General features: G+C 40.4%; 1 protein-coding gene across 2 annotated transcripts in view; it reads left to right on the top strand.

Annotated features, from left to right (window-relative positions):
• Positions 1-6,370: 6,370 nt before the first annotated feature.
• Positions 6,371-15,198, top strand: part of HGF (hepatocyte growth factor) — a 151,246-nt gene continuing 142,418 nt past the window's right edge. For both annotated transcript variants that reach the window (XM_040413128.1, XM_040413127.1), the window contains exon 1: positions 6,371-6,484. In XM_040413128.1, coding sequence (XP_040269062.1) covers positions 6,436-6,484 — 49 coding nt within the window. In that variant the 5' untranslated portion in view covers positions 6,371-6,435. The remainder of the gene's footprint in view (positions 6,485-15,198) is intronic.

The raw sequence follows: 15,198 nt of genomic DNA, 5'->3' as shown, positions 1-15,198 counted from the left end.
TAAAATTCATATGGGAGTCCATCTGAACCGGGGGTGGAATTACCTGAACATAATTTGATTGCCACCTCAAGTGTTTTCTTTTGGGCCAGAGTGATAGTTGGAAAAACAATACTGTCGAGGTAAGAGTCCATCATTTCATCTGTAATCTTAGTATCAGCTTTATAAAGATCTAAAAAATAATCCAGAAAGACCTTCTCTACAGAGCCTTGTCCACTAACCATCCTACTGTTGCCAGTCGGACATTGACTATATATTTTTTGGACTCTTGACTCGAAATCACTCTCGATAAGAGTTTTCCAGGTCGCCCTGACTCTGTAAAATATTTTTGCCCCTTAAAGAATAGCCTTTGTTGGGCCTTATCCAGCAAACAATTTGAGTATGCTTGTGTACACTTTTGCATATTGTCCCTATTCTCCTCCGTCTTATTTATGTAGAAGGATTGTATAGCTGAGGCTGCTAGTTCAAAATTTTTCAGTTTTTTTCCATACTCCTTTCTAAGGTTCGCTATATTACTGACCATTATCCCCCTCATATAGGCCTTAAAAGCGTCCCATACCACCTGGATTTTAACTGAGCCGTAGTTATTATCCCAAAATTGGTCAATTTCATTTTGTATTATTTAATGTTTCTTTATTAGTGATAACCAATACGGGTTAAGTCTGAATAGGAGTCTCTCTATATATTTCTCCTGCGTCACACAGAGTTCGAGGAATAAGGGTAAATGATCCGAGAATGACCTTGTTTCGTACTTCATTCGTTTTGCGAGTCTCACATATTTTCTATTCATCAAAGCAAGGTCTATTCTGGACATAGATTTACCTAATTTACTAATACATGAATAAGCCCTCTTCCTATGACCTAAATATCCCCAGAGATCTTCGAACCCGGCCTCAGAACAGAATCGTGCCAGGGGAGACCCCTGAACAGGGGTGTCTCCCTTGACACCCGTAGAAACCCTATCTAACACAGGGTTAATAACACAATTGAAATCACCAATAATCAATGTTGGGCACTCTGGCCATTTATCCATAAATGATAAAAGAGAATTAAGAACTATAAAAGAAAATGGCGGTGGAATATAGACAAAGGCCAAAATACATGTCCTCCCCATCAACCTGCAGTATAGATAAACAAATCTCCCTTGCTGGTCGACAAAGGATGCCTCGCACACAAAATCAATCGTTCTATGTATGTAAACAGTGACACCCCTACAATAACTAGAAAAGGTGGAATGATATGTGTGCGCAGCCCATCCCCTGCCGACCGCCCCAGAGGTCTCCCCAGTAAGGTGCGTTTCCAACAAGCATACTATTGCGGGGAGATGGGTCCGTGTCAGATCAAAGACCACTTGTCTCTTTCTTCTATCCCCCAAACCTCGTACGTTCCAGGCAAAGATTTTGACCGACATTATGAAATGCAGTTAAATGGGGGAGGGAAATGAAAAAAGAAACAAACTGAGAAAAAAAAAAGAAAAGGGACGCACCACAGCCCAAATCCAACCCCCATACAGGTAATCCACCACATGTTGTAGTCGATTTCTCTACTATGACCATCCCTCCCACACTCCCCCCTGCTCGGCACCTCCCCGCTAGATAACAGCAGAAATTAAAGATATAGATACCCTCTGCCAATTATTATTCTCCATGGACCCTAGGACCACTTTGATCACATATCTTTTCGTTCCAGCCAGTCCGCGGCTTTGTCCGGGGTATCAAAAAATAAGATTGTATCCTTGTAAATAACCCGAAGTTTTGATGGGAACATAAAGGAGTATTTAATATCCCTATCTCTTAGCCTATTTTTAACCATCATAAACGAGCGTCTCTTTTCTTGGACATCTTTCGAGAAATCCGGGAAGAAGGCCAATCTGCCTCCCTCATATACAACAGGTGGACATTCCCTTGCCCTTCTTAGTAACATATCTCTGTCCCTTGAAGCCAACATTTTAACAATGAGTGTCCGAGGTTGTCTCCCAGGGATTGGTTTGCCACCTGGGACCCGATGAGCTCTTTATATCATAAAAAGTGGAGAGAACGAATCCCTCCCAAAGTTCTTCAGGATTAACATCTGTATAAATTGGGTAGGGTTCTTATCTTCAGCGCCCTCTGGGACCCCCAGAATTCTCACATTGTATCTTTATGATCTATCTTCCAGATCCACCGCCTTTTTCTTCAAAAGATTGACCTCTATCTTTAATGAAGAAATTTCAGAGTTTGTTTTTTGGGATTCATTCTGTATAAGAGCCATAGCGCTCTCCACATTACTAACTCTATCTCAAATTTTTGACAAATCGTCTCTGATCAATCCCACGTCAACTTGGATAGACCCGAGTTGGGTTGTGTTACCCTGTATTAAATCCCCATTCTGTTTTACCGCCAGCAGTATTTCTTTTAGCGAAGAGGAATTAGCACTGGGAGTGTCTTCTCCCTCCATTCCCTCCTCCCCTTGAGGGTGTCCAGGGACTTTTTGAATTTGTGGCTCTCTCTCCATCTCCTCGCAGTTGTCAATTTTTTGGGGGCCAATTGCCTTTTGACCCCACCTCATATTAACCCTTGGGGACCTCAAGAATTGGTCTATTTTCTGCGCTTCAAAGGTTTTGGTACCTGCCTTCTGGCTGGAAAGATCAGCCGAGCGCCTGCTAGCTTAGGGAGCCATTCCCCGCTGTTTTTTTCTTTTTTTTTCTTTCCCCTTTCTTTCCCCTTCTCCCCTTTTCTCCTTTTCTTTATATTGCTTTCCCTTTTGTGTTCCCTTTAATTTTTTTTCCCCTCTTTTTCTTCTTTTCCCTTTTTCTCTTCTTCCCTCTGTTCTTTTTTTTTCCAATTTTTTTCCTTCTTACTCTCTCTCAATAGTGATAAATTAAGTGTACTTCAGTATGCTTTTTTTCTTTTTAGTCACTCTGTTAGTAGTTAATACAGTTAATATAGAAAAACAGAGGGCGTAGGGGAGCCAAAGGGGGGAAAAAAGGAGCAATCTCAGCAGCTTTTCAATTCTTCAGCCGTCCAAATATCCACAAGGGTCGCACCTGGACGACCGAGGACGCCACTTGGTCCCAGAGACACTGCAGGGGCGGCAGAAGAGGAGGAGGAGAAGACCGCCAACGTAGAGGCCAAGTATCCCGAGCAGGAGGAGCGGCTGGCCAGGCTCCAGTGTCAGGACGTAAAGTCCGAAGCAGACCCGTCCAAGGGAGAAGGGCCCCGTCCCCAACGGGAAACAGACAGTCAGGGGACACACCGAGAGAGCAGCATCCAGCATCAACGATCCCAGGCGCAACAGGAACCCTCCGATCAAGTCAGCCGGTCAGTCAGAAAATCAAAGGGGAGCAAGGAACAAACAAGGCAAGGCTCCAGGATAGCGTGCAGAAGTCCCCAATCCAAACGAGTCCAGGCGAGGTGGAACACAAAGGAAAGGTGGGGAAAACGGGGAATCAGGAGAGCCGGGGAAGCAAGCACCGCTAGCGGTATCGGGAGGCTACGGCACCATGGAGGCAAAGCGGCAGCAGGGACACCAGGAGCAGCGGGGTTAGCCGAGCCGTGGGGAGAGAGGAGAGCGTGACGCACTACGTCTGCGTCATCGCGTCATCCATCATGTGCTGCCCTTGATCTAAGGTGATCATTAAAGCCTACTAGGCCAACAATGGGCCCACACTGCAGGATCATTGTTTTCTGGGTCACTTAACTGTCACTAAACTACCTCAGCACGACCATAGGCTTTGAAAAACCGCCATCGCATGCAATCTCCCAAACGTGCGCACGAGCACAGTCATCACTACACCAAGATTGACGCATAGAGGAATAAAATTTATGTCATGAGTGTGTCAACTATTGACAACTCTTTGCGGTTGTCTAAAATCTATTCGATACACGTCCCCTGATAGGGGTCGTAGCAGGGATTAAACTGATAGGAATAGTACTACTTAACACACTACTCATATAGGGTGGCACAGTACATTGCACGGCGCATGCGCAGTGCCCCAAATTGGAAGTAAGAGGACCGACCAACCATCTTTTTCCATCTCCCGGTTCCTAAAATCTATTCCATACACCGGCCCCTGATAGGGGACGTAACAGGGATTAAAATAATAGGAATAGTACTACTTAACACACCACTCATATCGGGTGGCACAGTACATTGCACGGCGCATGCGCAGTGCCCCAAATTGGAAGTAAGAGGACCGACCAACCATCTTATTCCATCTCCTGATTCCTAAAATCTATTCCATACACCGGCCCCTGATAGGGGACGTAACAGGGATTAAACTGATAGGAATAGTACTACTTAACACACCACTCATATAGGGTGGCACAGTACATTGCATGGCGCACGTGCAGTGCCCCAAATTGGAAGTAAGAGGACCGACCAAACATCTTTTTCCATCTCCCAGTTCCTAAAATCTATTCCATACCCCTGATAGGGGAAAAAACAGAGATTAAACTGGTAAGAACAGATTTTTTTTATTAAAAAAAAAAGGACAGCCTCTGCGAAGCTGGGTATTTTTTGGCCGCGTTACTGAACGCTCATGCACAATGGCTGTAGGCTCATGCGTCCTTTTGCGGAGGTGACAAACCTGGTCAGTCAAACCCAAGGCAACATCATCGACCTCATCCCATATGTGTTTTTTCTGGAGCGTGCCCTGCGAAGAGTGCTGGATCAGGCCGTAGATGAGCATGAAGAGGAAGAGTTGTGGTCACCATCACCACCAGAAGCAGCCTTGTCGTCGTCGATTGCTAGACCTGCGGCAACGCAGAGAGAGGAGTCTGAAGAAGAGGAGTCAGAGGAGGAAGGTGGCTTTGAGGAGGTGGAAGACCAACCACAGCAGGCGTCCCAGGGGGCTTGTTGTCACCTTTCGGGGACCCTTGGTGTTGTACGTGGCTGGGTGGAGGAAGAGACCTTCAATGACGTCAGTGAGGACAAGGAACGGGACATGGCTAGCTTGGTATTCAACCTTGTGCAAATAGGGAAGTTTGCGGTTGTGCAAATGGACTGTTTGCGGTTGTTTGTGGTGCGTTAAACGGGGAGTTTGGTCTGTCAGAGTTTGGTCTGTCACTGTGAAGCGGGCGTAACTCTTACACTACCTGATCGATACAACATCATACCTGATCGTATACACTCACTGGATGTTTTAAAGCACGTTATTCCAAACAATTTAGGAATGTTAGGTGATTTATGCCCTTTATGGATTAAAACCCGACTCTGCGTCAACTACGTAATTTTCCATGGGAGTTTTGCCATGGATCCCCCTCCGGCATGCCACAGTCCAGGTGTTAGTCCCCTTGAAACAACTTTTCCATCACTATTGTGGCCAGAAAGAGTCCCTGTGGGTTTTAAAATTCGCCTGCCTATTGAAGTCTATGGCAGTTCGCCCCGGTTTGCCCGTTCGCGAACATTTGCGGAAATTTGCATTCGCCGTTCGCGAACGGAAAATTTTATGTTTGCGACATCTCTATTGCTAAACTTTGGACCAAATTCCGCTTTGAATGCTTCACTTTGCTCAACACTAATTATTATGTATTACTTTGTTTTCTATATGGCATGTATTTTTTTCTGTTTTGTTTTTTTCAACATCTGTTTCATTGTTGTGGGCTATGAACTAGATCCTGAGTGTTTAGTGCTCGATTAGTGTTTGAAGATATAGTAATAAAGTAAAATGATACAGGATATTAAAGTAAAAAAAAAAGAGAATTTCATGTAGTTCAACGTACAGTATTTATCTGTGATGTTGATCCAGGCCAGTTTTTTTCTTGCCTCAGTTAAGAATAATATCCTTTCTCCAAATATTGCAATCAGAATAAATCTTTTAATGAAGAACCCAACAAGCACATATGCTTGCAAATATTTGTATCAACAATAGTTAACAAAGTACCTATTCTTTTGATGGGCAACCCTTGTTAAGTTTTTGTATTCAGGTTATTGTGTGCTTTTGTTTTTCATTACCAACTATGTACAGTCTCACAAGCAGAGGAGAATTCATTTCAACACAATGACTTAAGGCTTGTGTCATTGAGTGCTGGAAATTTTGCTTTCCTCCACTATGGGTGGGGACGGGCTGAAAAAAGATCTTATCTGAATGAAAGTCTTCTGAAGTGAAGTCTAACTGATCAGATTTCAGATAAGATTGCTATGCCTCTTCCTCTGGGATCCATAAAGCCCTGCAGTACCAGTGTAGCTGCCTTTAGGGGATGCTACTACTAAGCAAATATCCAATATATCTCTTACATGCAAATCCCTATAACAACTGACATTGTAACCTAACAAGCAACTGAGAACTTTTTACCAGTGCTTAGCAAAGAAGCCATTCTTATTATTGCAAAGGGAAGGGGAAGGAGGAGTCATCCAGCTACAGCCAGAGTACTAAGAGGAGCTGCTGAGAAGCACATCTCTTTACTGAATGGTGCTCTGCAGTCAGTCAACATCCCTGTGACATCTGCCAGGATCAACATGTGGGCAGCAAAACTCCTACTTCTTTCTCTAGTCATCTTCTGCACAGGTGAGTGAAGTTGCTTTACTGGGCATTGCTTCCAGTCTGCAAGTATTAGATATGTTAACATGCTTTCCAATGTATCCATTTTTTATTTTATTTAGCATTATATAATATTTATATTATTATTGAGAAATAAGATGTAGTCATTACCATTTAGTAACCATTTTCAACCAATTATCTGCAATATAAGCCAAATATTTATTTTGTTGTACTTTATAGACTGAGCGACATGCTGTTTGCTTTATTCTTTTGGAACTATTACATCTTATTTTGTAGTTTATTTGCATTGACTTGATATAAAGTGGGCTTGGCTGAGATTGTACGCACATTTTGTGCTTTTATTTAAACATGTAATTATTTGATTTAGATATAAAAGTAAATATATATATATATATATTTATTAACATTCTAACCCCTGGTTATGGAACATTTGGCTTGTTTGCTTGTTTAATTTTATGCTCCTGCATAGAAAAATATCATAGTTTTATATGCAAAGCCAAATCAAACTTGGAGAAAAGTTGCTTGAAATTAATCATACAGAAAATTTGCCTCTGGTTGGAATTTTTTTCCCTTAAATCTGATGTGCACTTTATCATGTTGGCAGATCAAGGGAAGATTGATACCCCACTGACCTGTAATAAATAGAGGTCACTTGCTAACTGGATGAACTAGTGCAAATGAACTGCATCAGATTTATATCATTGAATTCTCCCAATGGTCTCAGCAGAATTCTTTTTAATAAATGTTGGGCTTTCTTGTTGTAAATAGTTCCAGTTTTGAAACCAAGGAGAAAATGAGTCAAGTTACTAAGTCTTATGCATGTTTGAAATACCTATCTGGAGGCTATTTTCAAATCACCAGTGTGTATATGATGACTATATTAAAGCAATACATGCAGGCTGTTCTTCATACATTAGTTAGGTTATGGAAATAGGAGGATCAAAGAGCTCGGTGCTTTGGGAACAAAGGGGTTAATTGTGTAATTGTTGGTGGAACAGAAACATTCTTCAGCTCAGCATTAACCAGTCAATTTTCATCCCAAGTATTCAGTATGAATTCATTTGTGACACAATCTTTATTTTCCAAGTCTGTGGTTTAGAAACGAGATGTTTTTTTTTTTTCAGATATTGTATCTGATGATAAGTAAGTGAATTGCAAATAGCAAATGCAAAATTGGGTCATTTTCCTCCAATTGTTGTGTTTAAAGGAGAATCTGCTGCGAGGAAGAAGTGGGTTTTGATGCTTCCATTTAACTACAGATTTGCATTAGGAAATATTTGCAGACATTGTGCATTACAGTATTTCCAACATATGCCACAGGATTTGCATGGCTGCAAGCAGAAGCAACTAGAAGTGTGCTATGTGTTTGTTGTTTCTTTCATTAACTTAATATATTTGACTTTTTTATAGCAATATCACATTTTAACACATTGTAGCTAATTTAGAATACAATAGGTGCAGCGGGATTTACTGTAAACGTATAAGAGGTTTTATCTACAGGGGGATTTTTGTAAAGTCTCATTATAGCTATTGAGTTGCCTTTAATGTTCTCATACATATTTCTTTATATTGTTATAGCTACTATTTTAATAGTTGGTGTATTCATGCTTAAAAGCTTCCTAACCAAAATTTATAGCAATAGGTGTACATTATGTACAAAATATTCATTCTCGGCCTTTATGTATCCAAGAATCTGAATATTGAAGGCTAAAATGATTATTTTGACTAGACAAGAACCCATTACACTGAATAAATGGTCACCATTTATTACATACATATCTGCATGCATACATATAATAACTAGCTGCAAAATATACAGTTTGAAGTGTAAATATAATTTAGAGTAAAGTTTAGGTTAGAAAGTCAGGATTTCAGACTTCAAATTAAGATATAAGATAATTATAGATACTGTATACCATGCTACCAATCACAACCCTAGCAGTTGTTCAGATATATTAATAATGTACCATCTAATATTATACACCTTAGCTCTAACCCATCTGTAATGTGTCAGTTTAGACAATGATGTCAACCAGATGTTTATACAAAAAAGACACTAATGGTGACTCAGTGGTCCATAATAAATAGCAGTAGTGGTTTGTGGGATGTAGCAATTGCCATCAGTGTATGGGAATGTGTGTGACATAACTTTGACATGTATGTTCTTTATGTTCTCTTTTGTAATAACTGAATACGGCAATGAGATATTTTGTAAAATATTATTAGGCAACTAAATAGTATTTCATATACTTAACAGCTGCCATTCAGTGAAAAACAAGGTTTGGGGAGATTCACATACTTTGTGAAAGAAAATTAAATTCTATAAATGTCTAATTTAAGCTTACTATTAATTCATTGTAGTGAAATGTCATTCAAGGACAATTTGAGAAGGATTGTGTCTTTATGCAGATAGAAAGTAGTCATGTCTATGAGTAACAGTCCGTGACATGTAAAACAGTGTAGAAGTATCCCGACTGATAATCTACATAGGCTTTATTTGTTGAGAGCAGTGAGCCATACACTAGCACATATGAATGTGTCTAAGCTGTATGCAATGAGTAAGCATTGTACATCTGAAGATCAGATCCTGATAGCTCCTTGTGTCTTTCACTTGGTGGAGCTGAGGCTGGCACTGGGCCAAGGGCCCAGGCTTAGTGCAGTTGTATGTTGTTATCTGTGGAACATATGAATGTCAGTAATGCTATTTATAACATTTTGAGGTTTCAGAAATATGGCTTGAAGCTTTAAGAACAGAACATTCCCTAAAGAATTAGCTCACTTGCTAATTCAATTAAATAATGAGAGAGCATATTTATTCATGGAGAGGCATTTTGCCAAAATGCAGTTATACACAGCACATATCTCTGTATTTTTTGCTACTGAAGAAATATAATATTAATATCATCAGTATCATCCTGTATTATTGTCTTTAATGAACCCCGAACATTGCACTTTTCTTACTTCTCTGACCTTAACGATATGGGGGCCCTTTAACAAGGTGGATTTAATTAGGTGTTTAATTAGCGAGGGGTTTGTGCCATAACATTGCCTTCTGTTGTTGGGAAACATGCCAAAATCTTAATTCTTACTGTTAGTCTCAGTTGTAGCATATAAAGCATCTTTAGGTCACCAAATAGACAACATGATCATATTTAATTACCAATCAGAGATTCAAATAGTGAGAAAGAGTGGCATACATACAATGCCTTACGTTTATTGTGTGTTTTACAAATTTTCTACACCTTTTTAGACAGTTTTTAAAAGTGTCTAGAAAGTGGGCATTTGTTTGGGGCAAAATAATGATGTCAAGTAAGACAGCCAAGAACTGGCATAAAAAACTGAGAAAAGTATATAACATTTAACAAGATGAGTCAAATATATCTCACAGCATGCACCATTTCTGTCTGGTTTAGTTTTACTTGTCGAACTTTAGGTTAGGACTAACTATCGGTCCTGTAAATCTCCAGTTAAATACATTTTACACAAACTATAGAATCAGGCCTGTGCTATCTGAGTAATGGGCTGTCAGTACTGTCAGAAAAATGTACTGTATGTTTTAAAACTTTTTTTTTCTTTCATTGAAGATGTAAAAGAACAAGAAAGCCACACTGCAGATGTAGAAAATCCTAATGATATATAAAAAAAATGCATTGCAAAGTGCACGTGCATAAGTTATCAAGTATCTGCAGGAGTGGTCTGGCTTCATGGCCACTGGCCTGGTACATAATGATCTAATGCTCTCAGCCTTAATTAGTGCTAGGAGCATCAGGTACTTATCCACATGGCCAGTAGCTGCAGGTGTCCTCCTGAAATACAACTGTGTCATCATCCTCAGAATGGTGATACAGCAGTGTTTTATGCTGCACTGTGGTATTTCGTTTTGCTGGGGTGGTATTTTGTGCTGCAATACGGTATTGCTGGCCCCACCTACTTCGGCTGTCCAGCGCCTACTTTTGGCTTGTGTTGGCTCTGCCTATTTTTGTTGCCCTACCTGCTGTTAATTTTGATTCACCTACTACATGGAGCCACTTTCATTTTTTATTTTATTTTTTTCCAGGGCTACTTTAAGTTCCCAGTCTGCCCCTGATTATCTGTAAAATAGTAGCTCTTCAATAATTTTATAAAACATATAAAGCATTGTGTTGTAATTTGCCAATATTATAAATTCAGATAGAGTGATGTTAATTGTATTATAATGAATGGAGCTGTTTAGCTCTGATGTCTATTTCCAGTGCCAAATTTACTCCCAAAGAGCTTATTAGTGGGGGTACACTGTGTTCAACTCACTCCATTCAGATATTAGGCCTTCAGTAACACCTGTGAAGGCCCGCTAAGTCATGGATAATCACAATTACTCATAGTTTAGTAAAAATAGGATAACGGAAATCTTGATTTCACATTAGTGGCAAAAGATATATAATCCTTAAAACTTAAAAAGTAATCCACCACATAAAAGTAATTATGCCAAAACACATAAATTTTGAAACAGCATGACTAACTTGACTTCCTTTGCTTGAAGTCAAACTGGTAAGGTGCTGACAGGTACCCTCTTTCATTCTATTTAGCACCTACTGATGTTAGGCTGCATCAATGCCACATGGCTCAGAAGGGCATTATGCTAATGATGCCAGAAAAATTAACCAGCTTGAACCAGCAGAAAATCCATAGTTTAATGCTGACCTAAACATTCAGCGTGGATCTTTTGAGTGGTTTAAGTATACTTCAGCAGCCCAGCCCTTAGGGCCAATGAGTCACATCAGGTACCGCAGGTGGGCCTTGTGCAGATGCATGATTTGTGAAGCCAACACATTGCATAATAATGTGTAATGAAAAGATTTTTTATTGTCATTATCCAGCCAATGTCCCTGTATTACTATTCTTAAATGAAGTAGCCCTACTAGTCTTAACCGATTAAGAAATCTGCAACCTGTCCAAATGACACTGACACAAAGACTTCCAATCCCCAGAAGAAACAGATATAAGTAGACATTATCAGTCCAATGAACTTTTCTTCAGGGATGGATTGCAGCAGCAAATAGTGCAAAATGTGGGGGGAAGTGGCTATGGAACAGGGCTTACCGCTTATGAAAGTGCTGCCTAGCGGTACACCGCAATCCATGGCTGCCCCCCCAAATGACAACATCTACTGATATCTGATTCTTCTGTGAATTGCCTAAATAAAAGTTCATATAAACTATATCAGAGGGCCAAGTACTAGAGTGCTAAGGTACTAATCCGTGTTGGAGGCTGCTTTCATACTTTCGCTATCCCTTTCCGCTATTCAGATCCATCATAGGATCTCAATAGTGGGGGGAAAACGCTTCAGTTTTGTCCCCATTCATTGTCAATGGGGACAAAACAAACTGAACTGAACAACAAAAAAATGCACCAGAATTCATTCCATTCCATTTGGCTGTGTCCCCATTGTGGACAGAATAACGCTGCAAGCAACGTTTTTCTGTCCGCGATGTGGTGTGGATCAAGACTGATCCATCCTGACACACAATGCAAGTCAATGGGAACGGATCAGTTTTAAAAAATCACTCATGTGATCCTAAAGATTTATAAACTTCAATATATAGAGACATAACAATAGGGAACTAGGTCTACTTTCACATTAGTGTTAATGTGGGAGGGGGGGGACAGCCTGCCGGATCCATACTAATGCTAGCTCATGTGTGCCGCCGGAAGGCAAACATCCCGAGAGGCGGCAAGGACAAAAACTGCAGTATACTCCACTAGAAACAGCAAGTGATAATGTCTGTAAAGCTCTGTGGAATATGTCCACACTATAAAGTATAATTGGGTAAAATAAATAAATAATAAAACTAATCAATCATTTCATGGGTATTTTTTAATGTAAGTGAGAAGAAAGAAGAAAAGTATTTATATTGTTATCTGGAAAGAACTGCAGGATGTGTCCTACCTGCTTTTATGTCAAAACACTGGCAATAGTCAAATTAGTGCAAATGGCAACCCTTAGGCTGAGTTCACACGGGCAAGATTTCCACGCGGTTGCAATGCGGGAGGTGAACGCATTGCACCCGCACTGAATCTGGACCCATTCATTTCTATGGGGCTGTGCACATGAGCTGTGATTTTCAAGCATCACTTATGCGTTGCGTGAAAATCGCAGCATGCTCTATATTGTGCGTTTATCACGCAACGCAGGCCCCATAGAAGTGAATGGGGCTGAGTGAAAATCGCAAGCATCCGCAATCAAGTGCGGATGCGGTGCGATTTTCACGCATGGTTGCTAAGATGACAGTCTATTCACTGTATTATTTTCCCTTATAACATGGTTATAAGGGAAAATAATAGCATTCTTTAATACAGAATGCTTAGTAGGTGGTCAATTGAGGGTTAAAAAATAAAAAATAATTAACTCACCTTCTCCTCTTGATCGCGTAGCTGCCGGTCTCTTCTTACTTCTTTAATCATGAGCTGCCGGCTAAAGGACCTGTGGTGACGTCATATCACATGGTCCAATCACATGATCCATCACCGTGGTTTGTGGATTGTGCATTGTGGATCATTATGGATGTGGTGATAACAAATATGTGGAGGAAATATTGTTTTGCAATACAATGTAATGGAAAAAAAAGAGTCTTTTTTAACTTTTTTTAACTATTTTGTCAATCATTTACTAGTCCCACAAGGGGACTTTGACATGCGATCTTCTTATCACTTCTATAATACACTGTACTGCTTATGCAGTACTGTCAGATTGGGGATTACCAATCAATCATTTACTAGTCCCACAAGGGGACTTTGACATGCGATCTTCTTATCACTTTTATAATACACTATACTGCTTATGCAGTACTGTCAGATTGGGGATTACCAACAGATTAGGGTTATGGGATAGTAAACAATGTTTTTTTTAGTATTATACTTTGTGCTTGCATCACTTTTTATGCAGTTCACAGTGTTACAAAATAAGTACAGGAAACTGACAAAGGCAGCAGTTATCTGAGGAGTTTGCATCATACAGGACATAAAGATCATGTAGCAGTGAACTCTGAGCTGTTAGTAAAGTCTGCTAGTTGATTGCTTTTAAATAAATAATTGCATTTGCCAAAGAGAGAGGAAGTCATTTCAGCCTTGCCAGCAAGGAGCATGTAATAGCGATTGATTCGTAATATAGTGCTGGAAAATAAATGTCAAGTCATTGTAGTAGCAAGAAGAAGCTCACTGGAAAAGAAAGAAAATGAAAGAATCATTTGGGTTAGTTTATTGGCTTGTTTGCATTGTTGTTTGGTCACCATTACAATGTTTCTGTTATTATTATTATTATTATTATTGTTATTATTATTATTATTATTATTATTATTATTATGGTTAATCTCTCCCTTCTGGAGGTTTAGTTTGTTTTCTTTCTTAAATCACACTGTGAGCAAGGGGGATTTCCTAATACCAGTGGCGTAGCATGGACTGTATGTGTGTGTGAGGGGGGGCTGGACTGCAGGAGGCGCACGGCCCTGAGGAATTGTTAATTTTAAATGCCTTGCACTCTGTCTGTGGCAAGCAGCGCCCTGTGCGAGCGCATCCCACCAACACCATTCAGCGAACCTTTCGCCAAGTTGTGCTGGTGGGATGTGCACAGTGCTGCCAAAGGCAGAGTGAATGTCCTGAAGCCACACAATGTGCACAGAATAGTTAAAGTAGTCGTCTCATCTCAGCAAATAGCATTTATCATGTAGAAAAAGTTAATACAAGGCAGTTACTAATGTATTGTCATTCTCCATAATGCTTCCTGGCTGCATTAATTTTTCCATCATATCATACACTGCTCATTTCCATGGTTACGGCCACTCTGCAATCGATCAACGGTGGCAGTGCTTGCACACTGTATGAAAAAGCCCCAGTCTGTGAGCGCTCCCATGGTCTTGGCCACGAGAAAGGCCAGCGCTTTTTCTTATAGTAATCCAAGGTAATCACAGCACTCTATCTATTCTGGCTGATGTGGGTGCTCGTCGAGGGTGTGTTCCTGGCTCCACCTCTTGGAACTCCATTTGCATTAAACAATTCAGGCAGCACACCAATTTTTGTTATGCTTGATATGGTGGTACACTGAACAACGTTTCAGGCAAATTTAATGCACTTCATCAGGCTGATGTACAAGAGATAGAAAAGGTACGTATAAATACAAAAGGTTAGAAAAATTGTCATAGCGACATGATTCTTGCATAAAAGGTGTTGACATGATTTGTAATTCCTCAAACTGTAATTTCCTCATATTATTTCATACATAGGATTTATCCATAAATTTCATTACATTTCATCATTGTACAGTACTTTATATTACATTAGCCCCCACCAGGGGGCTATTGTAACACACAGTGATAGGAGACAAAAAGTGGAGAAGCAAATGGATGCTGGAACATAAGTGCTGGGTACATAAGAAGCTGAGTGCATATGTGGAAAGGCTGAGTACATAGAATGCTGAGTACATATGTGGTGAAGATGGAGGGGACAGGTAGGAAATCTACCCTGAATAGATGTCAGGAAGACCCGGGGCTGGAGCCTGTGATAGACAGGACTTGAAGTGAGGGAACCATGAGGACGTAGCCTTGCATGAGCGGCCTGGCTGGGAGGATACATATGACAAGAGCATGTAAATTCAAAGTTGTATGAGCTTACCAAGTGTGTTCACTTGACAGCAGGGAGAGGCGGCGTGTTGGGACAGCTGTGGCGCCAAGTTTGAATGGGCAGGAGGA

The sequence above is a fragment of the Bufo bufo genome, chromosome 1 (genome assembly GCF_905171765.1).
Source record: "Bufo bufo chromosome 1, aBufBuf1.1, whole genome shotgun sequence".
NCBI classification, from domain to species: domain Eukaryota; kingdom Metazoa; phylum Chordata; class Amphibia; order Anura; family Bufonidae; genus Bufo; species Bufo bufo.
The sequence above is the reverse complement of the archived record's forward strand: the minus strand, read 5'-3'. Positions and strand labels throughout refer to the sequence as shown.